The 26,711-nt window shown below is 40.1% G+C and overlaps 1 protein-coding gene across 5 annotated transcripts in view; it reads right to left on the bottom strand.

Moving 5' to 3' along the window:
• The window catches only part of AMPH (amphiphysin), a 312,840-nt gene that overhangs the window by 69,810 nt on the left and 216,319 nt on the right, over positions 1 to 26,711 (bottom strand). For all 5 annotated transcript variants that reach the window (XM_073549970.1, XM_073549972.1, XM_073549971.1 and 2 more), the window contains exons 3-8: positions 23,673 to 23,727; positions 16,124 to 16,218; positions 15,735 to 15,830; positions 3,469 to 3,576; positions 3,181 to 3,266; positions 2,464 to 2,539 (exon numbers count right to left, since the gene is read on the bottom strand). In XM_073549970.1, coding sequence (XP_073406071.1) covers positions 2,464 to 2,539; positions 3,181 to 3,266; positions 3,469 to 3,576; positions 15,735 to 15,830; positions 16,124 to 16,218; positions 23,673 to 23,727 — 516 coding nt within the window. The remainder of the gene's footprint in view (positions 1 to 2,463; positions 2,540 to 3,180; positions 3,267 to 3,468; positions 3,577 to 15,734; positions 15,831 to 16,123; positions 16,219 to 23,672; positions 23,728 to 26,711) is intronic.

Raw genomic sequence — 26,711 nt, 5'->3', positions numbered from 1 at the left:
CAGTAAAGGAGGGATTAGTAAAAGATTGGTAAGAAATAGTTACCCATAGTGGTGTATATGACGTCCCGTCTGGACCCAGGTCATGTACCCCGACGCGCGTTTCGCGTACACAGGATGTCGCTTCCTAACAATCTTTTACTAATCCCTCCTTTACCATGCACTGGATTATGTATATGTAAAGGCGCTATTTTGTGTCAATGGGAGGTATTCACAGTATTGGTATGTCTATTTACCCTCACTATATAATGTTCACCTAGCGGTATAGTGATTGATATGCATTAGGGAACTTGGTATTGTTTAATTTTATTCATTTACTCTTTCCTTATCACTAAATAACATGTGTCTTTAAATAACTTCTAACCTCCTATGTGACCTTTTTTGAATGGTTCATGTGTTATTATACATTTGGGTCCCGCTTTTCCTGGTCATTATATTGACCCATGGAGCTAGTCACATGATATTGATATATGCCCATGCATGTTTGTTATTACATAATGTTTGTACCATATATATTTATTAAAGCATAACTTTTGATATACAATTTTTCTCTGTATTTTTGGCTACATATACTCGTTGTTCCTCCTTGTTTGAAGCTCCTGCTTGGGCCTTATGTGACTATCCCCAAGTGTTGGGAATCTGGCCATCAAGTGACACAAAGTTAAAAACAACACAGAAAAGAAAAAGAAATATTGATGCACATACGTAAAATCTGACAAATTTGATTAATGTACAATCCATAAAAACTATAAAATGTAAGTACAAAAACCTGAAACACATCTAGTAAGGTGCAGAAAAAGGGGTCAATCTCTCACGGTCAGAATTGTATAAACTACATAATGCAGTATCGGGATCTGATGTAATCACCTCTAGCAGCAATGTATAAAATATACACACAAAAGCGCACACCATACACTAATTACAAACAGTGTAGTACATTATCCTGGCAGTAATGGATATGATAGTTATTACATGCAAAACCAATACACCATCTCCCACAAAGGCTGTAGCACAAAGTATATAATATATCACCTATAATATACAATACTGCTGAAATCGGGATAGTACATTGGTAATAAAAGGAGGCTGTAACTAAACATACAATATAATGGAAGAGCTCATGAAGCTCTGACCATGAGAGATTGGCCCATTTTTTTGCATCTTATTAGATGTGTTTCAGGTTTTAGTACTTACAAGTTATTGTTTTTATGAATTGAACATAAAATGAAATAAAATACAATTTGTCAGATTTTAGGTATGTGCATTTATGTTGTATTTCTTTATAAATATCTTTATGGAAACCTTGCAGATTCAGAAGCAGAGGACCATCCAGCTTGTCACTAGAGCACAGTTCAAAATCCTGCATCTCTGATGGAATGGAGTCGTATAAGTGTCTATCAGAGAAGAGCGGATCAATTGCAGGATTCCGGTTTACATGGTATCCCAACGTTTTTGGAATTGGGGAAGGAATGCAGAGGAGGACCAGAACTATGCTGGAGAGGCAGCAGAAGATGGCGATCGGTGAGTATTTTTATGCATGTACTATACATACATTAATGATAGCTAAAAGTTTGCTGGAGTTACCATTAGGTCTGTTGTTTTACAGATCTGGCACTGTGTCATTATTTCCATTTTTAGCAGATGGAAGCAAAGCCTAAGGCATATATGTATATATGTATCATATTACAGTATTATATACTGTACTAGATGGTGGCCCGATTCTAACACATCGGGTATTCTAGAATCTCTCTCTCTGCGCCGCAAATCTCCCGACGGAGGCGTGCATTGTTCGAATGTGCTGATTGGTCGCGGCCGGCCAGGCACGACCAATCAGCGCCGCGGGATTTCCGTTACAGACAGAGAGACGGAATTAGACGATTATATAGTGGATGTGTGCAATATACTCATATATGCACTATGTATGAGTGTGCTATATACCATGTATGCCGAAGACATGAAGGGTACATTATAGCTTCTCTATTGTATGGTCCAAGCAAATATTGGTGAATTTATCTTTCATTTTTAATGAATCCAGTATAACAGTATTATAAGCACACACAGGAGTCAATTCTGCTGCCATAGAAACATCAATATAGAAGAAGACATGAGCTAAATTACTCATGGCAGAGCTCCTTCTCCAGCAGTACTCCCCCATAAACTCGGAGAGAAATATAAATTCTTCTAAAAGTAGAGAGATATTGCACTAACGATATACGAGCGTGTGTGCAGAAAAGTCAGAAAGAGACATCAGGACATTAGCAACCTTTATACTAGTGGCCTCATGTTGTTGTAATATTAATTATACATGTATTGATTGCAGTTACTGATATTGCAGATATCTTGTGTTCCAGGCATCAGATTTATTTTGAGTCTAAAGTCAATGATTCTTTTTACTCTTCCACCAAAAAATACACCTTAAATATATAATTCTTTTTTTTATGAAGAAACTTGAAGCAAATTACTTACCCCTGTTATTTCCTTATGAAACTTTGCCTCCAGACATGATATGTTTTGGAACGTGTTCACATAGAAACCGATTCGTCTGGAATATTGATGAGTCACAATAAAAAGCAAGAAAAACAGTAGAAAGTTATTGGATATTTTCAGTGGGCTACTAAGACTGTCCATTAATTTATGCTTTATTGAATTTTTTTGTTGTGTAAACTGCAAATTGAAAAAAATTCAATGTAGAACAAATTCAATTTGAATTGATTAGAAACCAACAGTGGTACGTTCACCAAAGGTTCTTGGCTTCCATAATGGTATATTAAGGATATAGTCTTTTCTTTCAATACTCAACATACTCAAGTAAAATTGACTTGATTAAATTGCACTTTTAAAATGTTTTTAATGGTGTTCTTTGTGTCACATCAATTATTCATATTGATTTATCTAATTAACTATATTAATCATAATCGTTCATTGTGTTTGACCCATTCTTTACAGCTGCTTTTTCCTTTTCCTATGTTATATGTGTTTATAAATCAAATTCAACTTTCTATTAGTTGACGTGTTTAGTTTGTTTTTATCACTGAGCAATATTGCACCTTTTCTTATCTGTTGTGTGGAGTGTGATGCTCTCACGAAACCCTCTTGTCACCGTCTATGATACTTCACAAATGTGACGTAGCTCTTTTTTTCAATATTTAATTTGAATTAAAAAAGGAGGAAAAAAGATAACACCTGGACCATAAAGATGGCAATTCCTCTTGCAAATCTGTATTAAAATCTTCAAACACTTTCTGTGCCTTCTGGAACTCTTCTTCGGCCTATAGAGCAGAGGGAGAACTCTCAGTTTACGATACTATTACACACATACAGCGTCTGGTGTCACGCTAATTCTACAGTAACTATTATTGAAAGAAGAGCTAACACCTAAGAATCCGACATGAACCTGAAATATTGACATGCTTTTAGACATTATGTCATGATACTAGAAACACATACTAGACATATGGACTTGGTAAATACCTTTGTAATTCTCCCTTCATCTCTTCTCTTGGCATTCTGTAATGCTTCCAAATGATGTCTTGCACTGTCATAATCAACTAATTTTCGGCTCCGCTTGGCAATCCGATTCTTTAAAAAAAAAAAAATCTATATATATATATGATTCAAATTGAGTGTCACCATATTCAATTTCAAAAATAATTTTCGAAAATAAGTCTCCACAGTCTCTAGTTTATAAAATAATCAAATCTGCTTTCCCCACAGTACCAAACACCCCATGCTCGAAATTTTGTATTTTAATGGGCATTGTATAAAGTATGCCAGCTTACCTAGTGATGACAGCTGTCACACCCCTGGTGATCAGCTCATTGTTAGGAAGCTACACTCAGAATGTTTTTTTCAAACAATGATCAGGGTAAAACCCCTATTGTCACAGTGCCTTAAAAATTTTGATACACCATAATACCTATCAACTATCCACAGGATAACTGAAAGTTTGCTTGTCCGCTTCTAGGGATCCATGGAGTTCCATTCTGGAGATTTGTGGGCATCCCAGCTACTGGAGCACTAACAGTCAACAATTTATCATATACCAAGACCCTTGTCAGAACCGTAGCGATAAGCAACTTATCACGTAAGGTGCTATGGTTTGCCAACCCTTTAATGTTTGAAGGAACAATCTAAATTGTATGTACTATGGTAGTCCTATGACAGTAACAAGAAAAAAGGGTGAAATCCTAGCTTATTTTGTGATATGATTGGGCTACATGGATGTGGTAAAAACAAATATAATAGAATAAACTGGAGCAAAGTTTTCTATGCAGGTTTAATAGCAATTCTAGCAATCAAAGTTATTTCCTAGCCCCCCTGCTTTATTGTTGTGATCAATGTCTATATAATAGAAACTTTTTTTTACAATCAGTTGCGTACTAGTTACTGTCACGGGTGTGTCAGAGGCTGCAGACAGTCGCACAGAATCTGGCTGCAGAAGGTCTCTGTGGTTAGCTTTGCAGACTCCATCCTAGCCTTTCTGCCTCTTGGACCCAGTGGCAACCTCCCCCCGGCTCTACTTGACACACCTGGACTGGGTGTTTATAGACTTCCTGTCTGCTTCTGGGAATTGCCGGTGATATTTCCATTTTTCCCTGTTGAGGGAAACACCCCGCCCTTCCCTAAGCAGGGCTTATTGCGAGGGTCAGGCAAAGATTAGGTTCCTGCTTGGCGATAGCTGCAGAACCTATATAAGGACGTTTAGGGCAGACAGGGTGATGTTAGATCTGCCTAGGGGTCCCCATTACCCCCTTCTCTAGTGTTGGACTCCCTTCCCCTCACCCCTTCGTGTTGAACTTAGTCTTCCCACACTGTGTGTGACAGTTAGCTTCGCTTTTCCTTTTTTATAGTGCTTTTTTATGCTAACAATTAGATATCTTTTACCATGGAAAACTGTGTTTAACAAAAAAAAGACATCCGATAATAAGGGAATTGGAATGTGATTTACATAAGGAAAGTGTCTATTTTATGTGTTACCATGGGAAATGCGCTAAAATATCCTATGTGGCTAAAATAGATTTTCCATATATAGCCCCTACTGATGTGATTAACACTGCAGACAATTCACATTTAAGCACTGAAACTCTGACAGAAGAAGAGTTAATCCAAATGTAATTCACAACAATTTCCTACACGCTAAAGGTGCGTTTACACTGTGGTGGTCATTTAATAGCCTGTTTACACAGGACAGCCAGCTTCAGATATATACTGATCTGTAATCATTCCGTGTAAACAGGCTGCCATTGTTCTCAGCGGAGGTCAATGATTTTTTTGTGCAGCCCGAAATATCATTTCAGCTGATGAATGAGCATGTGGCTCAGTGGTTCAAATCCCACCAAGGACAACATCTTCAAGGAGTTTGTATGTTCTCCCAGTGTTTGCCTGGGTTTCCCCCGGGTACTCCGGTTTCCTCCCACATTCCAAAGACATACTGATAGGGAATTTAGATTGTGAGCCCCATTGGGGACAGTGATGCTAATGTGTGCAAAACTGTAAAGCGCAGCGGAATTTGTTAGCGCTATATAAAAATAAAGATTATTATTTGTTTATCGGGTGACTGGCAGCCTGTTTACACTAAGATTACTGTAAAATAAGCCTTCATAGGAACCATTCCCGAAATCGTGCCGTGAAAATGGACGTTAACATTACTGCATACATGAGCAGCAAATAAACCAGGTAACACTACATTGTAGACGCTATTAGGAACTAAGATGACGATGCCTCAGATCTGAATATGCCATACGTTGAATTTTTGAGGGAGAATAAAGATTCAGTAATAACAAACAAATTTGGGTGTAAAGCCTATCTTGTCTATTGTAACATATCTGCTAATTATAGGAACATGGGAATTCTGTTAATCGTCAGAGGTTGCCATCAGAGTCCAGGAATACAACCCTGGGATGGACATTTTCCTATAAAAAAAATTATTGAACAGCCTCCTGCCCAGTACCACAGTATAGCCCTAAGGGCAGGGTCACACGACTGATTTCTCCACATCCACAGTCCGCTTATTCTGATCAGTTTGATCTGAGTGGCATCAGTTTTTCTTGGACATGAAGTGGAAAAAAAAATTTATCCATCTTCTCCAATCTGTCAGTCACTCATCTGGATGTCATCCGAGCACAGTCCAATTTATTTTCATGGACCCATAAATTTGCATTGCTGGTTTTAATCCGACAAGTTACTGTTTTTTTTACACGGATCACTCCACTAAAAAATCAGACATGCACACAGTGTCTTGTTTAGGAAAGGAGAAGGTTGGAGCCTATATGCATCAAAGGTGCAAAATATTTTATTGATACACAACATTAAGAATAAAAAAATACAAAACAACGAGATATAAAAATGATCACAGCACAATAACTGACAAAAATATTTTGTGCAACAGTATCAAAACACTGATAATGCAGAGCCACAAAAGTAATAATGATCATGATTAGAGTTGAGCGACTTTGGTCGGATCGGGTTTCATGAAACATAATTTGTTTCAGATGAAACTGGTCCGACTAGGGCAAAAAAAAGTCGGAGTTTTGTCCGAAATCCGACCCCAATGCAAGTCAATGGGGAATAAAAGTCGGCATTGAGTGGATGAAAGGGGTTAGCAAAGGGTTTGTGGATAGGAAAGAATATTTCCTATTGTCTGTATGGGGAGGCACAGGATATTTGAAATGCTACAGCTTAGCCCGTAGTCTACTCACAAACAGCATCTTTTAAAAGGGCCAATCCGGATCATCCTGGAAATAAGAGCTTATGGTCAGGGCTATAAAAAGCTGGGTGACACAAAGAGAAGTGTCCACATCAGCTGTGCATGCTGATGTGCTCCACAATCCACTTCTCTTTCCATCAAGTAAACAGAAGATAACTTTAGACAGAAACATTTAGATATTTCTATTATTAAAGGAAAAAATTGAAACCTACAGGGCACTGTGTGAAAATGTGATTGGCCCCTAAACCTAATAACTGGTTGGGCCACCCTTAGCAGCAACAACTGCAATCAAGCGATTGTGATAACTGGCAATGAGTCTTTTACAACTCTCTGGAGCAATTTTGGCCCACTCATTTTTTAAAAACTGCTCTAATTCAGCCACATTGGAGGGTTTCTGAGCATGAACCGGCTTTTTGAGGTCATGCCCCAGCATCTCTATTGGCTTAAAGTCAGGACTTTGACCAGGCCACTGGAAAGTCTTAATTTTCTTTTTCTTAAGCCATTCAGAGATGGGCTTGCTGCTGTGTTTTGGATCATTGTCCTGCTATATAACCCAAGTGCGCTTCAGCTTGAGGTTACAAACAGATGGCCGGATATTCTCCTTCAGGATTTTTTGGTAGACAGCAGAATTCATTGTTCCACTTACCACAGCAAGTCTTCTAGGTCCTGAAGCAGCAAAATTACCCCAGACCATCCCATTATCATCACCACAGTTTACTGTTGGTATGATGTTCCTTATCTGAAATGCTGTGTTATTTCTGCGCCAGATGTAATGGGACATACACCTTCCAAAAGTTTATCTTTTGTCTCATCAGTCCACATAGTATTTTCCCAAAGTCTTTGGGATCATCAAAAAGTTTTCTGGCAAAAGTGAGATCAGTATTTATGTTCTTATTGCTCAGCAGTGGTTTTCGTCTTGGACCTCTGCCATGCAGGCCATTTTTGCCCAGTCTCTTTCTTATGGTGGGGTCATGAACACTGACCTTAACTGAAGCAAGAGAGGCCGGCAGTTCTTTGAATGTTGTTGTGGAGTCTTTTGTGACCTCTTGGATAAGTTGTCACTGCACTATTGGGGTAAATTGGTCAGCCAGCCACTCCTAGGAAGGTTTACCACTATTCCATGTTTTTGGCCATTTGTGGATAATGGCTCTCATTGTGGTTTGCTGGAGTCCCAAAGCTTGAGAAAAGGCTTTATAACCTTTTCCAGATTGATAGACCTCAATTACTTTCTCATTTGTTCCAGAATGTCTTTGGATCGAGGCATGATGTCTAGCTTTGGCGGGTCTTTTGATCTACTTCACTTAAGTGATTTCTTGATTGGCAGTAATCAGGCATGCGTGTGACTAGGAAATTTGAACTCAGCTTCCCAAAGATGTGACAAACCACAGCTAATTTATGTGTTGGGGGGGGGGGGCAATCACTATTTCACACAGGGCCCTGTTGGTTTGGACTTTTTCCCTTGATAATAATAAAGGCCTTCATTTAAAAAAAACAGAGTTTTGTGCTTACTTGTTTTATCTTTGACTAATATTTAAATTTGTTTGGTGATCTGAAACAATTAAGTGTGACAAACATGCAAAAGAATAGGAAATCAGGAAGGGGGCAAACACTTTTTCATACCACTGTAATTGTTTTGCATATCTGTGTGTCGTTTTAGTTTTACCTTTTTCTATATTTATTGCAAGCACAGAATATTTTTATATTAGAGCTTAAAATCTTTAATAAGTTTGACCCTTGCATGCTCTAAAAGAATCTATAGCCCTTTAGAGAATGAGTGACCTTTTGATTGCCTGACAGTAACATATTTTGGGGACTCATCACCCCATGTGTTTGATGAGTGGTGGCAATGTTAAGAAATTGGGGGGTGCGGAATCTGTTGGGGTGTGATTTATGATCACTTTATAGCCTAACGCAGAGGTTGAGAGCTGGATTGAGTGAGAGTGCACTCCATATCATGTGCTGAGAAGTATGTACATGACACATGTTGTCTCTATCTGACACACTATGAGATAATGAATGGTCATGACATCATAGTACTAGAAACATAGTGAGCCGATGTCTTGCAAATAAATATTACATTAACATAATCACAGAAAGTAGCATACTAGAATAAAGGCACCAGAAGTCAGTGAAGAAAGCACCGTCAGAGTCCCCGACATGCGTTTTGCGTGTTCACGTGTTACGCTTCATCATGGGGGATGGTGTTCACTATCCCTGATAGGACCTTATATCACCCAGCTAACCGGTCACATGACCGGAATAGTGCACAATAGATATGACTGGGGCGGCGCATGCGCACTCCTCCACCCATGTCATATTGCACTGTGCCATAGAATATCGTAGATACGAGTGCTATTCATGAAAATCACAGATAGCACTCATGCAGTCCTTACACAAACCTAATGATGGCATTTGTCTAAACACCAAAGTTGCCAGAAGTTTCACAGTGTCACAAGCAATGTGTTACCTGGGCATCGCTTTGTAAAAGTAACGATCTTTCAGTCAGAAATTCTCATCTTTCACACACTTTATCAGTGTCCTTTATTTAGAGCAATAAGAAAAACAAAATCTCTAAAAGAAACATACAGTAGATATGGCCATAACACTGATTCTACTTCTTGAGCATGATCAGTTAGTGTTAATGGATGCCACGTCTTTATTCATTCATTACATCCATTACATTAACTTAGCCGTCAGTAAATGATGACTGCTGCAAACATGGATGCTTGTCATAACATCAGGACTATATGATGCATTAAGTTCATGACAAATTTCAATCAGTTCAGCACCTTTCACCCAGTGATGCCATATAATAAGATCACTGTTGCTGACCTGGCTATAGCAACAACCTACAAGATGATGTGACATTACAGTGTTCTCCTACTACAAGCAGCCCTTCTATGGCTAGGAACCAGGGAGCCGTTCTGTATAATTGTGCAAAATAGTCATCAAATTCCTAATTCTAAAATAGATATTGGCTACAGGAATTTCAGAGATTTTACCCCACTTAGCTTTTTACTTTAATATGACTTAATATTAATCATCTATTCACCTGGTGGTTATTTGATGCTGCCCAGCAAGCACAACCTTGGGGAAATTCTTAGTAAAACTGAAGGACTTTTCAATCCAATAATGACAACTAGAAATATCATTTTTTTCCATTATTTTTCACTATCTTGAACAAATGTAATCTAGAAATGTACAGACGTTATATAGTATCATGGATTCAACAATACAGTGTTGTGCAAATTAATTGGGACAAAGCATTTTTTTAAGTAAAATCGTAAGTTGGTTACCAGTCAGTGATTGAACAGGAGTGAGTGCCTGTTCAAAGCAGTTAAAACTGGTTTGAATCACTGACTGGTAACCAACTTACGATTTTACTTAAAAAAATGCTTTGTCCCAATTAATTTGCACAGCACTGTAGCTTTGAAATACAACATACTAAACACATTGGCCGCTGCCCACCTATATATCAATAGCTGAGTTTATTCTTTCAGCGCTGCCCACTGATATATACGTACCCCAATTAATCCAAGTTATACGATATTATATGAAGAATATTAGCGTCCTAGGGACCTTCCCTTGGCGTCTCAGTAATGTCAGACAAGGTTAGCAAGCCTACCTAGCTCGTTTTGACGTCAGCAGTCAATGTGTTAAATGGAAACTGATAGATGATTTTGGCACCAAGGATCTTGGATGTCTGGTCCTAGGCAGGTCTCCGGTAGCTTTGTCCTGCCCCTGCTTGGTGAGAACCTACCGGGAAACTATCTCAGACAAGTCATCCGAAACGCATGGCCTTGGGCGATTTTTCAATGTTTGTTTTTTCTGAAACACTGCTGGGTTTCAGAGTGAGATATACATGGCTGCAACAACGCAGCCAGACTGATTTGTGCTGCCTGTGGATGGGTTGGCTGGGCACTTGAACACCACCTTTACTTTGGTTCATAACATGCTGAATATTGTTTAAATGAAATGATATTTTTGGTGCTTTTGTCTGTTGTGTGTGATTCCAGTCACTACTATTGCTGGTATCATTCACGTTTGACTATTTCACCTTTTTAATTACAGATATTTCAATTGCTTTCTCATCATTACTTCATACATACCCATCTGCATTGTGCCATTCCTTGGCACCTCTAACTGTCCTGGCCATTTTTCCTTTTGCCTGGTTCTTAACCTTGTATGGATTCCTTTTACTATACATTTTACATGTATTTATCTATCTTCCAATAAAGTTGCTTTCGTTTGCATTAATATATGGTCTTAGTCATGCTTCTCATGTTAGGGTCTTTATGATATGATGCACGTGACCTATACTTATACGTAGTACTATATCGGTATTATGCCTGTGGTTTCTGCAGCAAGACTCTCATGCCAAATTCCCTTTAATTATTAAACAGCACACGAAATCTGGCACAGAGTTTCCTATGTACATTTCTTGCACTGGTTCTAGAAGCCGGCTAATAGATTAATAGTAAATGTTACCAAACCCTGCAGGTCCCTCTATACTATCCCCATAGATTCTGTAGAAAAAAGCAGCAGCTCGAAATGTGAGCTTGTTGGACTTCTGTCATCATAAGAATGAAAAAAGATTCTCTATGGATGTAAAAAATGATGTTTTTTTTCATGTTGTTATCCTGGGGATGATAGATGACACATTTTAAACAATCTTCTCATCCTTTCTATCTTGTTTTCATTTAGTACTGTGGATGAATGGAAATAAAAGCGCAGCCATTTCACATCACCCCACCTTTGCACATATGCTGTCCAATTATTAGTACCTTCTTTACACGAGAATTCATTTAATCCCATAACGATCAGAACTTTTTGTGTTTTGGAGCTTTCATTTTTTTCCTCCCTTGTTCCAGAACCATAACTATTATATTTTGCAGGATGTAGTTTTGAAAAATGCCAAGTGCAGCAAAATTGTGAAAAAATCCTCAATTCTGCCATTGCTTTTTGGGTTTTGTTTTTATGGAGTTCATTGTGCAATAAAAATGATCTGTAAACATTATTGGTCAGGACAGTAAAATTATGGTGAGATCAAGTTTTTCCCGTTTTTTTTTATTTTAGTGGTGAAAACAAATTTTGAACATTTTGTTTTGCCTGTGTTGAATTTTCTGGTACTTTTATCTTTCATTTTCTGTTCATATTGCTGCATGAGACTTTTCTTTCCGCGCTTTTATTGACACAATCTTGGTGTACACATGAGATTCTGATCGCTTTTTTGTATATCTTTGTGGGAAGTGCAGTGACAGAAAAGTGGCAATTCTGTTTTTTGTAATTATTATTTTTTTTGCTGTTTAACGTATCGTTTCAATAATTTGATATTTTGATTGATTGGACTTTTCATAGACTCATTTCATAGACAGATTTTTTTAAAACTTTTATTTTTATTCTCCCTTTATTATTCTGCCCCTTTAGGGCAGGTTTCCCCAACTCGGGAACCCTGCTTTAGGGGATCTGAACTTTTGATCATTAGCTCGCTTATATTGCAGTATATAGGTAAACCATGATTATCCTATGGAGCCAAGATTCAGAGTAGGCCCAAGATGGCAGATATGGGCGCCTTCAGCAGGCCCTGGCTGTCTTGCTAGCCAATTGGTTCCCCACAATTGCATTACTGGGTGTTGATGTACGTTGGTGCACTCGCTGGCACAGACGTAATTTGAATGCCATTGCCAGAAAATGACAGCAGCATTTACAGTAAGTGGGCAAAAGCACACGGCACTCCAGAGAAAAAGGAGGGTTGTTAGGTGCTCAAGTAAGTCATCCAACCCATAAACATATACAAAATACTTGGCAATCAAAAGTGAAGAAGCAATATATTCTTTATTTTGCATCCAGACAAAAATAGACTCAAATTGTATGAACGTTTTCGGTCCAACAACGGACCTTCATCAGAACGGTCTTTTTAGTTTCTATAGAGAAAACTATCATTTACAACTGCAAGAGATACAATAAGGGTAATAGATATCCTTAGGCAGAAGTAAAGTTTATGCTGCTGGTATCATATAGTGACTGGAGCATGAGTCTATCTGGCTGGGGTTAGATTAATGTGGCTGGACAACGCAGGGTTAAAGGAAAATGTAAAAGCGCTAGTTGTGCAGGATCTACAGACGGGTGCAGCGCTGAACGCCTGCAGGAAGAGTCCAGGGTGCCGCCGTGACCTACAAAGGGAGTACCCTGTAGAGATGAGCAAAATGATCAATCATTAATGGAATTCATTATGAAGTTTCACATTCCAGCGCATCTGTGGTGCCCCTGAGGCTCAGTTGCCACAGAGGTACTGCACCTACGCTTGAGGTGTGGTATCCCACCATCCAGGTAAGGTGGAGACTCCTGACCACGCTCCAACACCTGCACCCCACACCACAAAGTAGTGTAGCAAAGCACCTTCGGCGGCTCCCTGCTTGGAGTTTAGCAAAGCACCCATTGGTGGCTCCCTGCTTGGAACACTAAACGTGCTGGGAGGTGGGTGGAGTTAGATGACATTACAAAGAGCGGGAAGAGTTTTTTCAGTCAGTCAGTTGGTTAGACAGTTGGAGAGAAGAAGACGCCTGGAGAGAGGGATAGATGGATGGAAGTGCTGCAGGAGATCCCAATGATCTGGGTCTTCTGGCACGGAAAAGGAAGAGAGAGCAACGTAGACTGGAAGCCTGACTCTCCATAGAGAGAAAGATCAGTGCGGAACGTGAGGAGTAAAAGAGAACAGAGGACGTGGGTTAGAAGGGAACCCTTCCTAGAAGTTCTAAGCGCAAGGCCGGGGCCCGGTCCCCGAGGTTGTACGATACTAATGGTCCTGCAGCAGACACTGGAGGAATAGAAGTAGTGACCACTTTATTCCCATACAAGACTTGGGGGCACAACAGCAACATAATAGTGAGCCGGGACTTAGTAGCAAGGAGTCCCCGAAGCAGGCTACAGCTGTCTGCCGTACAAGTAGAGTTCATAAGAACATCGGACAGGAGGAACTCCAGTGTAACTCAGTACTAGGAGTACTTCACCTAAAGGCGCTATAAGAGGAGACGTTCAGAAAGGTACATATTGGCGGAGTGTTGGAAAGGAGTATTCCATCTGGCCTGGAGGTTGACTGAGTCCCTGACCCGGAGGACACGGCACGGAAGCAGGCACCTGTTTGTACAACAGACTGTGAGTAAAGCTTTGGAACTACATGCCCTGGTGTCCTCCACTTATTCCTGCACCAACCTGCCCAGCACTCCTACATCCCTTGTACCTGACACTGCACCATCTACGTGTTACTCCATTTACTCTGCCCTGGGACTACAGCCCTGCCTGTGAAGGGCTATACCATCACTGCTGCACCACACCATCTGTCCCAGAGGATCTGTCTGCAGTGTCGGCTTATATCTTCATTGCCGAACACCACAGGTGGCGTCACGGATCACTTATAAACTTTCATCACCACAAGCACACTGAAACAACCCCTTTTACAATGGGCGCCCAGGGCCACGGGCCAGGTCACAGCTGCCGTGACATCTCTTATTGAAGCTCATCGGGCTTGGTACCGAGTACCCCACAGCCCTGGGAGGGTGACACACATCCAGTGCTGAAGCCAATGTTTGGCCTTACATAGTGATAAGGAGCAGTGCAGACTGTGCAAGGACAGGTGAGGGCTTAGGGCACATGAGTATAATGTGTTTTAATATTTTTTAAGCCTTTCCCTCCCCTCTGCTCACTACTATTAGCTCACAATAAACGACTGTATATGGCAATCAGGACACTTTGAATTCAGACCAATAATATTTAGACCAATTTGAATTGTCCAAATTAATCAAGTGATTCTGCTCAAAACTAATTTCTGGAGATTTGCTTACCTGTAGTTCCCAGACACATTTTTAATATGTGTAAGAAACTTATTTCACCACGTTTCTGCATAGTTCATCTGGACGAGTCACATGTGCTCCAGTAATCTTGGTGGCTCTTGCTTGAAGAGATAGTTGGTCTGGTATGAACAGTGCACTCGGCCGTACAGCCAATTGATGAGTGGCCAATCAAGACACCGGTTCAGTGGCTAATCATTGGTCCTCACAGCCTGTTTCAGTTCTCTGCGCGCTATGCCCAATTTTTTAGACTATTTACTAGTCTTCCGACCTGGTTATTTCTTCAAGACTCTTCTGGATTACCTCTGGATGTCCACTTTAGATGGACCTGCCTAAATACTACACCCGAGTTTCCCATTTCTATTTCTGTCCTTGTCTATTGTTACCCAGGCCAATATAGTTTTCCCTCAACTTGGTCCACTAGTCAGGGACTACTGTGTGGACCCACCCTAGGAGTAAAGTGTGGGTATCTTTAGAGGGTTTCAAAGATGAACACCAGAGGTCTTCTTAGGGTGTGTGCACACGCTGCGGATTCTGCTGCGGATCCGCAGCGGTTTTGGTCCTGCGGATCCGCAGCAGTTTTTGCTGCGGTGTACAGTACCATTATAACCTATGTAAAATGAAAACCGCAGTGCAGACAGTGCGGAATTTTCCGCACATTTTTTCTGCGGTTTCCAATCCACAGCATGTCAATTCTTTGTGCGGATTCCGCTGTGGTTTGGCACCTGCTCCATAGCAGGTGTCAAACCGCAGGGGAAAACTGCAGGCTAAACCGCAAAAAAACTGTAGATAAAGACCTGCGGTTTTCATCAAATCCGCACGGAAAATTCCGCACAGCAATGTGCAGAGTGTGCACACACCCTTAGACTCTACCATCAGACTGGCTAGTGCAAAGCCTGAATGGAAGCCCAGTCTGAGCTGACAGTTTCCTTACATTATGGCTTCTGAACTCTTATTGCTGTGAGTTGCCGTTTGCTCTGTGTATTGTAAGAACTATACATTCTTTGTACACCATTGTTTAAACTGAAAATCCATGCTTTCTTTACAGCATGGTGATTATTATTGATTATTTTTCTTGCTCGTCAAAAAGAAAAAAAAACAGATTCCTTAGAACTCTAATCAGATCTGAAGAAGCAAGTTTTACCATAGTTGTACGAATGGGAAATGGTTACATTCTTTCTTACCTTAATATCAGGAAACTGCCCTAAATATGTATCAAGTGTTATCAAAGCTCCATCAACTAACTTCTGATGAAAATCCTCCCACAGTGCATCACATTTCTGGAAAAGGAAAATGAAAAATTGCAAAACATAATTACCTGTTTACCATATCAGTGTATACTTCTATGTGAAAATTTAAATGTTGCCGGTACTATATTTAGCCACCATTTTTTGCACATTGTTCAAATTTTGTTTTGTAATGGCTATTTAAAAAATAAATACATTATTAATAGGGATCAGTCCTAATAGGTTATGAAAACTCTTTAGAATAAGCTACATAAACTAATAAAATCAGCCAATAGGTTTCTCTTACAAGGATTAAAGAGCAAACATAAACTGGACCAAGTACTCACCTCTCCTCCAGCTTTAACCTCATCTCTTCCATACCAGTCAGGTTCATACACTTCATGCAGTGATTCTGTGAGGTTCAGAGACGCTTCTTGCATTCCTTTAATACAGAGTAAAATATTATTGCATTTGATATTTTAAAGTTGTAAATGTCCATTAGGTGTGAGATCCAGGACGGTTTGGAGTAATACATTGCAAGTGTGGATGCTTGAATGCATTCTCAAATATTGGTATACCCTCGATTTACTAAGAAGTGACCCTCTAACCATTGCTTAGCCATTTACATTGCTAGATACATCATTATCTCCTTGTGTAATGTTTTTATGACTATCTATTATCCAAGCGTTGTAACAAACAGACAGAGGAACTTGTGTATATTGTGTCCATGTGAGGATTCTTAGACCCTATCAAGCTCAGAATCATCAGTGATTAACTGCTTGTGAATTTTTCATTATTTGTTATCCATGTCTTTCTAAGTTGAATGCTATTTTTTAGCACAATTTTAATATTTCTTTTTTAACACAATTTTAATATTTCTTTCTAATAATTTACATTATCTCTTAAATGATGGCATTTGTATACTGACTACTATTTAACAGGCTAATTCCAGAGCCTCTCACCTACCCAAATCAGTTCTCATACTTTACACTGATGAGGGCCAATAGCCCGAAACACCGTGTCTGTAAATTGAGATTCTGATTTGGCTTTTATCCTAAGTCATATTGCAAGACTCGTTAAAGGGTCGATTGTGACTTGTAGAATCGCTAATACCAACAGGTGGTGCTATAGAGTTCAAGTCTTCATTCTCTCTCTGAAGAGGCAATTTGCATACTATTTAACATGAATTTAAATGTGATTGCTAATTTTGAATACAACCACATCCCCAGTTATAAGAGGGTGTTCATACCTTTATCTTAATTTGTTTTTTTTATCCCCCCCCCTCAAAATTATTTAAGTTCGTTTCTCAATGGATCTGTACAGATTATAGGTGAAATTAATGGTGGAAATCGTTCTGAAATTATTTTCTTGTTATGATTTTTATACATGACAAAAACCTTGTATTTTAACAGGGGTCTGTAGACTTTTTATATTCACTGCACATAGTAATTAGGAGTGTTACTTTCTCTGGGACTTTGATATTGTCTTTATGGTACAGTAGATGATCACTGATCGGGGGAAGGAATCTGCAATTCAGCCTAATTAGCCTCACAAAAATGAAAACTGCAGTACCAAATCATGGCCAATGATACAGACAAGCTGCTGTGCCTGTGCAAACACGGACCTGGATTTTCGTTATGGAGGTGAAATCCCCAGCTATCAAATATTGAGGCTGGGCACCGTGCCCCTTTGTCATTCTGCTGATCTGCACAGGTCGCAGAGGTTGGACTCCCCAATGATCAAACATATATAGTGTTTCCTTTTATTAATGCATATGGAATAAGACTTTTCAGTTCAGGAATAAGACTTTTCAGTTCATGACTTTAGCAATACTTAAAAAAATCAGAAATGTAATGGTTTTTATTACTTTTTGGATACTTGGAGAAGAAGTCAGTTTGTACTACCATCAGCGCTTTTCATAGAATTCACAATAATCAGCTCGGATCACTGGAAATCTATTCATTAAGCTGGAACACGTCTCCATGTTTCCAAATGTTTCTCAGCTATAAGAGGTATATGTTGCAATTGTAGGGTTTACGTTACTATTGTGTGAATAAATGCATGTGGAACAATGACTTTTATCATGGGAAATAAAGTTTTATGTTTTTGTCTTTAGCACTAAGCGCTGTAATTGTAAAACAAATAACTATTCGTTTTACGGGATTTAAGGCAAGATTTATTTAATATGTCTTCTAACCATTATTTTTTTCTTTTCTTAGAAATTATGTCTGGAAGGCATCTTTAATACTACTATATTGAAATAAAAAGAAATCCACAGGATCAAAAGTATTATAAAAATCCTTATTTCTGGTACACCCATGCAACTTGTCAATGTGCTAACTATTAATGACAAACTACTGACAGCTATGCACCAGCAGGAACAGATCATCGTGCAGTAACCCAGGGTCATTTGGCAGGTGTGATGTCCCAGCTCATGAATTATGCACAGTAACGGCAGACACAATGTAGCACTACAGTTTGGCCACTGATACACCGAAATGGCAGAAAAAGGCTAATTTTGGCAGGGATTTATTTGACAGACAAGTTTTTTTTCAATTTCATAAGAGATTTTATACATGCGTTATTATCCATAATCGTTTGGATACGTAAGCACGCAATCTGTATAACAACAAGGCAAGCATCACTACGGGGTGATTATGAAGTGATGGAATCAATTTTTGAGTGTAATCGACAACATATTCAGAAGCAATAGATGCTTTTCTCTCTTAAGATTTTCATCCAGAAGATTTTATTGATTAAAACATGATACAATGCCAATGTGATGCCGTTTCATCTACTGACAACTCTGTATCCATAACTCTAAACAAACAATACAATATGTCCATCTGTGAACATCATTTTATCCCATTTAACCCAATACAGTTTTATCCACTGGACCATCTTGCACCGTGTCACAGTCTATAATATAATCAAAAGCACCATTCTCATCTAAGTAGGCTTGAGAGCAGAAATGTCCATCATTTTATAACTGATGGTCTGTGTCATGATCCAGGACGGGATTTCGCTTTGACCCGTCCTGGTTAGACTTTGGGTTAATTGTGCTGCCTCTCTCTGGCAGAAGGAGGCTATTTAGTGCTCACTGGACCTGGGTCCTGTGTCAGTTATACTCCTGCCCTCGGCTGAGTTAAGTGACCTCTTGTATACGTGTGCCTTGTGCCTGATAACTTGTTGCCTGCTTGGTTGTGATCCGGTTCTGTCCCTGTTACGAGTTCTGCCTGACCCTCTTGTACTGCGCTACCTCTCATGTATGACTCTCTGCTTGTGACCCGACTTCTCTCTGCTCGTCCCCTTGGTACCACGTTGCCCTCTTGTGTATGACCTTTGGCTTTGTCTGACTACCCGTCTGTTTGTCCCTCCTGTACCTCATTTGCCCGTACTGTTGTGACCTCCGTTTTGCCTGATTCTGAGTTGTTGTATGGTGTCCTGTCATATCTGTAAACAGGACACTAAGCCCCGCCCCCTTGTAGTCACATGACCATAGGTCCTGTGCCAGCTTGCTCATTTTCAGTGTCCGCAGGTCTTGTGCCTCTTTAATTCCCGGCGCTGACTGGACCCTGACATTAATAGCTTGAAGCACGCATGGTCACCTCTGCTGACCTGCTCCCCAGGTAACTTTAGCACTGCTTTTGTACTCAGGACACGTGCACTGGCTCTATGAGCAAGTGTAGTGCGGTGTCTCTGACAGTCTGCAAATGTCTCATTTTGGCACTTTACACTAACTGGATGGGGATGTAGAAAAAGATTAACTTTTCCACTACAATATAGTTCAGTTTAACTGAACTGTTAAAGATTTGAACTTTAAGGTGTAAATTTTGATGACCTACAACTTCGACAGTGGATTATGTGGGGTGTAACACAGGATCAACACATGTATATTGCAAAAAGTGAACCTCACTTAGCCTGTAACAAATATACAAAAGTAATGGAAATCCCCTGGGGAAAAGAAGAAATGTGGCGCTATCTAAGAATAGTAACTTGGAGTAAAACACAGAATGTCGCTCACCTGAATGGGTTGTGCTAACTGAGGCACAACAATAGTAGTTTGCCCTGTGCACCTGAGGAAGGCTGTTAGCATTCGAAACACATTGGGCTTTTATTTTTGCTTTTCAATAAATATAGCAATAAACACAGTGGAATCACCAGGGCCCTGAGTCCTGACCATGTAACGCGTCTTCAGAGCAACTCACTTAGGCTAGTTTCACATTAGCGTTTTTTAGCGCTGCGCTTGGTGCGCAATAGACACGCGTGAAAAAAACGCATCATGCGTTTTGCATGCGTTTGCGTTTTTTAGGCGCATGCATTTTAACCAGTTTCTAGCCATGTTAACTCTTAAAACGCATGTGATTTCAAACGCCTGAGTTCCCATAGACTGAAATGTGTTATTTTTGCGCATTCCATGCACAAGCGTTTTTTTGACGCCGTTGGACTGACCCAAAAATGCAACAGCTTGCGTTGGGCGCGTCTAGTCGCACACTATAAAAAAACGCATGCACACGAAAATGCATCCGAACGCGTGCAAACGCTAGACCATGCGCCCGCCATGTTAAACATAGGGGCGCATGGCACATGAGCATGGACGCGCAGGATGCGCTGCGCTAAAATACACTAATGTGAAACCAGCCTTAATCAACTCAAAAACAGCCTGGTGAGCAATAATATTAAAACTTAACCTTTATTTTCTATTTATGAAATATATACATTACCATATACTAAAATGAAAACTTCTGTATTCACATAAAACATGCATGGACAAAAGAGCACAGTAGTGGGCAGTAAATCAATGAAGAAATCCAGACCCATTAGACTCTGCACATTTAGCTAAAATGACAATAGTCATGAATGTGTATGTGGCTAATGAGAAGTCCCTGTGGGTACAATGCCTTACAACACAAAGAACGAGAGGAAATATGGATATCAAATAATTGTAAATTTCTCACCCAGTTTCTTCATCCACGGGACAAATCAAGGATCATGTTCAGCCTGGTCACCCAGTGTCTGCAAAGGGCAGAGTCATGGGCTGGGCCTGTTAGGCCCTATCTAATATATAAAGCTCAATGTGGGTGTGTATGTATGTATGTCCAGGATTGGCATCTGCACCGTCGCAGCTACAGCCACAAAATTTTGCACAGTAACACGTCTGGACCCCGAGAGCCTCATAGGCTATGCTGTGAGGCAAAATTTTAACCCCGCGCGTTCCAATTCACCAAACAATTTTGCCCCTATCTACATAATGGGGAAAAAGTGAAAGGAAAAGTGTTGGAGGCAAATTGACAGCTGCCAGATGTGAACAAGGGGGACTTAAAGAATGAGAGCGATGGCGCCAAACAGTATATACCGTACAGTTGCTAAGGTGGGGCCCTGACATGGGATACTCACCACACACGGGGATATGAACACACACACAAAATGCGCCACACACTACCACGTGCTTCTACACATATACCACCCTTAGCACACATTTCACCACACATACACCGACCTCACCACATAAAAGTCGAAACACAAAAGTCTCCACTCAAAACTTGCCACGCTGTCCCAGAGCTGTTTAAAAGATGAAAAATGAGCTGTGATTGGTTGCTATCAGCAACAGTTTTCTTTGTAGACAGTTGTGGTAACTGAGGCCTATTATTCTTATCATTTCTATAGTGTTATCGTCCTTCTGTAACGCTGGAAATAACACAATCTATTACCGTGCCAACACAGACCACCCTCTGACACAGACTGCAGAAGGAGCCCAGTATCACACAGGATAGGATTAGATACATGGCTCAGCAGTCAGTATCACACAAGAGAGGATTAGACACATGGCTCAGCAGGCAGTATCACACAGGATAGGATTAGATACGCAGCTCAGCACACAGTATCACACATAGTATTAGATACACGGCTCAGCAGACAGTATCACACAGAATAGGATTAGATGCACGTTTTTTATGTGCAATATAATCATTATGGTTACTATGCCCAGGCAACGCCGGGCTCTTCAGCTAGTACGACATATATTATCCCTGACTCCCCAATGACTCCTGCCTTTACCAGGGCAGTCCACTGCTCTTCTTCAGCTGGAATTGCCCTATATTCACACTGTGTTCCTCCTGACGCGTTTCTCCTGTGATGGGTCTTCAGGGGAGGGCTTATCCATGCTTATTGTAGACAGATGGGCCTTATGTCCACTGCGTCGTAGTAACCCTGTGTACTATCAAACTGGTGAGGCCACATTCATGACCATGTAGGGGGTGTGCTGGGGGCTAATTTGTGCCCTGCATCCCTGTGCGCATCTTCTTAATAAAATCGGGTACATTTTGCGTATAAAGTGTCATGTAATGTGATGTTTTATTGTGCATTAACATGTCAAAATGTTCATGTGATGTGTAAATTATATACCTTTATGGGTTAGGGATAGAGATAGGGAGATATAGTAACTGAGTAAGGTTTAGTGTTAATAAGGGACCATTTAGGAGTTAGGACAGTGGGGGGCACTATAGAGTACGAGTTTAGATTGAGTTAAGATAGGAACTGGTTTCAGCCGGGATAGCGTCAGTTGAGAAAGGGGGCGGAGCCAGAGTAGTCCCGGGAAAAGTTTGTCCTGAGGTAAAGGTAGTTGTGTTTAGGGAGGGGAAGAGTGAGGCGATTGACCTGAGCTGTGTTATGACAGAGGCTCATGAATCCAGGCCTTAAGGACGGACAGACACACGAGCACGAGCAGATATGGGCAGCATGAGAGGAACAGTGGCTAGGCTTATGGGACACTTCCATGATGTCCAAGACCTACGGTCTGACAAAAATTGGCAGCGACATCCTTTTCTTTCGCCCAGGATGGGGAAAATGGATGGGGAGCACCAGGAACAAGCTAGTCCGGCTACTACGGTACGGAAACAAATGGTGACAGGAAGAACCAGGGACAGTTCAGGGGAAAGAATGTCCATCCTGTATGAAGATTGCTGTGCGGTGTCTGTATCTAAACTGGATGAGCTAAGTAAAGTTGTTATGTTTGAATTGAACTTGGACTTTGATGGTTATTGTGTGTTGCTGCAGAAGACCAGGACCCTGCAAGCTGAGATTTCTGATTCCCAAGTGAGTGAAATATCTCGCACACACACCACACCAAGGAAGGGACACTTTGTTAAAGCAACGGGGGCGCCAGGGTGTGCTGGAACAGCAGCCCCTTGCCATGACTATCACCCTGCCCCCCCTTCCAACCACTGTCATTTAAGCTAAATATGCAGAGTCTAATGGGTCGGGATTTCTTCATTGACTTACTGTCCACCGCTGTGGCTCTGTAGTATAATATGTGTGATATGGGAATACAGAGGTATTCATTTTAGTATATGGTAATGTATATAGTATATTTTATAAATAGAAATTAAAGGTTCAATTTTAATATTTTTGTTTTTAAAATAAAAAAATTTAAACATCAGAGATATTTTTGCCAACACTCCAAGTTTTACTTTTCCCCTACTAAGGGAGCTCCAAACACCTAAGCCTCTAACAAATGTTAGGTTATAGGAGTTTTTATTAGAGATGAGCAGATTGCTTTGCGCTCTCTGGCCATGGACAGGAGCTGCAAAAATTTACCAAGATTCACCGACACGACATTTGATTCACTGGTCTGCTACAATGTCATCTGCACAACATGCGATGCAAAGGTGACATCTCGCCAACCCAGCTAATCATAAGAAAATCTTGGATTTCTAGAGAGGCCCACATCGTGAACTGGGGTTGTGCAAAGTAAACAACTTATCTCTAATTTCAATATTTGCATATTAGAGAATTACATTATCAGTAAATCACCAGGATACAATAAGCCTAATGAAAAAAATCTGAAAGAAAAAAATACAAGAAAAAAACATCAGTTAACCACAAGTAATCTCTTACCTTTAATAGCAGCCAAATATGCACGTAGCTGACTCTGTAGCCGGGTACCTTCTGACTGTAAAAATAGTAATAAAATTATTGTAGTGCATACAAATGGAACATAAAAAAGCAGACATTGAAATATTAATATTTATACTGAACAACAGAATAAGTACCAGATTGGGTACAATGAAAGAAGATGGCGAATGGAGCGCAATTTAAATCAATTGTTCACCCCCTGATGGCCTCACTGGACTACAACTTTATTTTGGCAAACATTTACACGTTTTAATGGGGGAAAAACTAACTAGGAAATTCTGACAATTGGGTGTATAAATATTCAGTACATTAAATCCCTATGAGTAATGAGCAAATGTACTCGGATAAAATGCTACCCGAGCATGCTTGTGTGCCAACCGGGTGTCTTCCGCGTGCTCAAATAATCTGGTCGAGTTGCCGTGCCTGCATGTCTCGCGGCTGTCTATCAGCCACAACACATGCAGCCGCGGGGACTCGAACATATTATTCGAGCACCCTGAAGACACTCGGTTAGCACACGAGCATGCTCGGGTAGGATCTTATCTGAGCACATTCGCTCATCACTAATGCCTACATAAAGGTATTGTCTAAAATTAGTTAGCAGCCTTTTTTCCAGAAACAGCTCAATTCTTCTGCATGGATGGTAGCTGGTTTTGTAGCACATCCTCAACTAATTGGTAAAATACCAGCTGCAACCGACTTCTCAGAGACACAGCCAAGCACAGCTATGTTATCTAGATATATGCTTTTTAGGCTTGTAAAAAAAAGACCATAGATTTCATGATTTTTTTGCAAAAATGTTTCTTGTTGCGTTTTTTTCTTTTTCACACATTTCTTTCACATGTGTTTTCCCTTAAAGGGAGCCCGTCAAGTTGTTTTTGTGTACCATGCTAATAGTATCCTGAAATAGGGCTTGGGCAGACCTTTCAGGATATGTAACATTTAGCGCCGCTTCGGGACTTTTCAAAGCTTTTTATGCCAGAATTTTGATTTATCGGGCCCACTATTAGTAAAAGGGTTTAAAATTTCTCTATTGGTTATCAGCTAACACTTGATCAAAGTGGGTTTTTTTTTACTAGAAAAACCAGTGGAGCACACCTTGATAAACAGCTAAAAAAGCTGCATTTTTTCCATAAAACTTTGTGCGTAAAGCTTCTTTCCTTTTAATAAGACAGGTGTAGATAACATTTCTTTGGATATGAATTACATTTGTAACAAAAACATTGAAACTTTTACTGTAAACATACACTGCGTGCAGAATTATTAGGCAAGTTGTATTTGAGAGGATTCTTTTTATTATTGAACTACAACTATGTTCTCAATCAACCCAAAAGACTCATAGATATCAAAGTTTAATATTTTTGGAAGTTGGAGTGGGTTTTTTTTAGATTTGGCTATCTTAGGAGGATATATGTTTGTGCAGGTAACTATTACTGTGCAGATTTATTAGGCAACTTAATAAAAAACAAATATATACCCATCTCACTTGTTTATTTTCACCAGGTAAACCAATAGAGCAAGACAAAATTTAGAAATAAACATTTCTGACATTCAAAAACAAAAAATAAAAAATCAGTGACCAATATAGCCACCTTTCTTTACCATGACACTTAAAAGCCTTCCATACATCGATTCTGTCAGTTGCTTGATCTGTTTACGACCAACATTGCGTGCAGCAGCCACCACAGCCTCCCAGACGCTGTTCGGAGAGGTGTACTGTTTTCCCTCCCTGTAGATCTCACATTTTCTGAGGGACCACAGGTTCTCTATGGGGTTCAGATCAGGTGAACAAAGGGGCCATGTCATTATTTTTTCTTCTTTTAGACCTTTACTGGCAAGCCACGCTGTGGAGTATTTGGATGCATGTGATGGAGCATTGTCCTACATGAAAATCATGTTTTTCTTGAAAAAAGAAACTTCTTCCTGTACCACTGCTTGAAGAAGGTGTCTTCCAGAAACTGGCAGTAGGTCTGGGAGTTGAGCTTCACTCCATCCTCAACCCGAAAAGGTCCCACAAGTTCATCTTTGATGATACCAGCCCATACCAGTACCCCACCTTCACCTTGCTGGCGTCTGAATCGGAGTGGAGCGTTCTGCCCTTTACTGAACCAGCCTCGGGCCCATCCATCTGGCCCATCAAGAGTCACTCTTATTTCATCAGTCCATAAAACCTTAGAAAAATCAGTCTTAAGATATTTCTTGGCCCAGTCTTGATGTTTTATCTTATGTTTCTTGTTGAAAGGTGGTCGTTTTTCAGCCTTCCTTACCTTGGCCATGTCCCTGAGTATGGCACACCTTGTGCTTTTTGATACTCCAGTAACGTTGCAGCTGTGAAATATGGCAAAACTGATGGCAAATGGCATCTTCACGCTTGATTTTCCTCAATTCATGGGCAGTTATTTTGCACCTTTTATTAAACATGCTTCTTGCGACCCTGTTGGATATTTGCCATGAAAGGCTTGATTGTTCGGTGGTCACGCTTCAAAAGTTTGGCAATTTCAAGACTGCTGCATCCCTCTGCAAGACATCTCATAATTTTTGACTTCTCAGAGTCCGTCAAATCTCTCTTCTGACCCATTTTGCCAAAGGAAAGGAAGTTGCCTAATAATTAAGCACACCTTATATAGGGTGTTGATGTCATTAGACCACACCCCTCCTCATTACAGAGATGCAAATCACCTTATTTACATAATTGGCGGTTGGCTTTCAAGCCTATACAGCTTGAAGTAGGAGAACATGTATAAAAAGGATGATGTGATCAAAATACTCATTTGCCTAATAATTCTGCACACAGTGTATCTTCATCATGGGAGGAATTTCTACAGATAATTTGACTGTCTAAAAATCAAACTGAATCACAAGTATTTTTAACTGTAGATAGATTTTTATTTGTCCAAACAAAATCCGCAGTATATCTTCAGTAAATATAAATATATATAATATATAAAGCTGTGTGTGTGTATGTTTATATGTATGTACTAGCTGAAGAGCCCGGCGTTGCCTGGGCATAGGAACCAACTG

The sequence above is a fragment of the Dendrobates tinctorius genome, unplaced genomic scaffold, assembly GCF_039654945.1.
Source record: "Dendrobates tinctorius isolate UK_male_01 unplaced genomic scaffold, ASM3965494v1 ptg000162l, whole genome shotgun sequence".
Taxonomy (NCBI): Eukaryota; Metazoa; Chordata; class Amphibia; order Anura; family Dendrobatidae; genus Dendrobates; species Dendrobates tinctorius.
The sequence above is the reverse complement of the archived record's forward strand: the minus strand, read 5'-3'. Positions and strand labels throughout refer to the sequence as shown.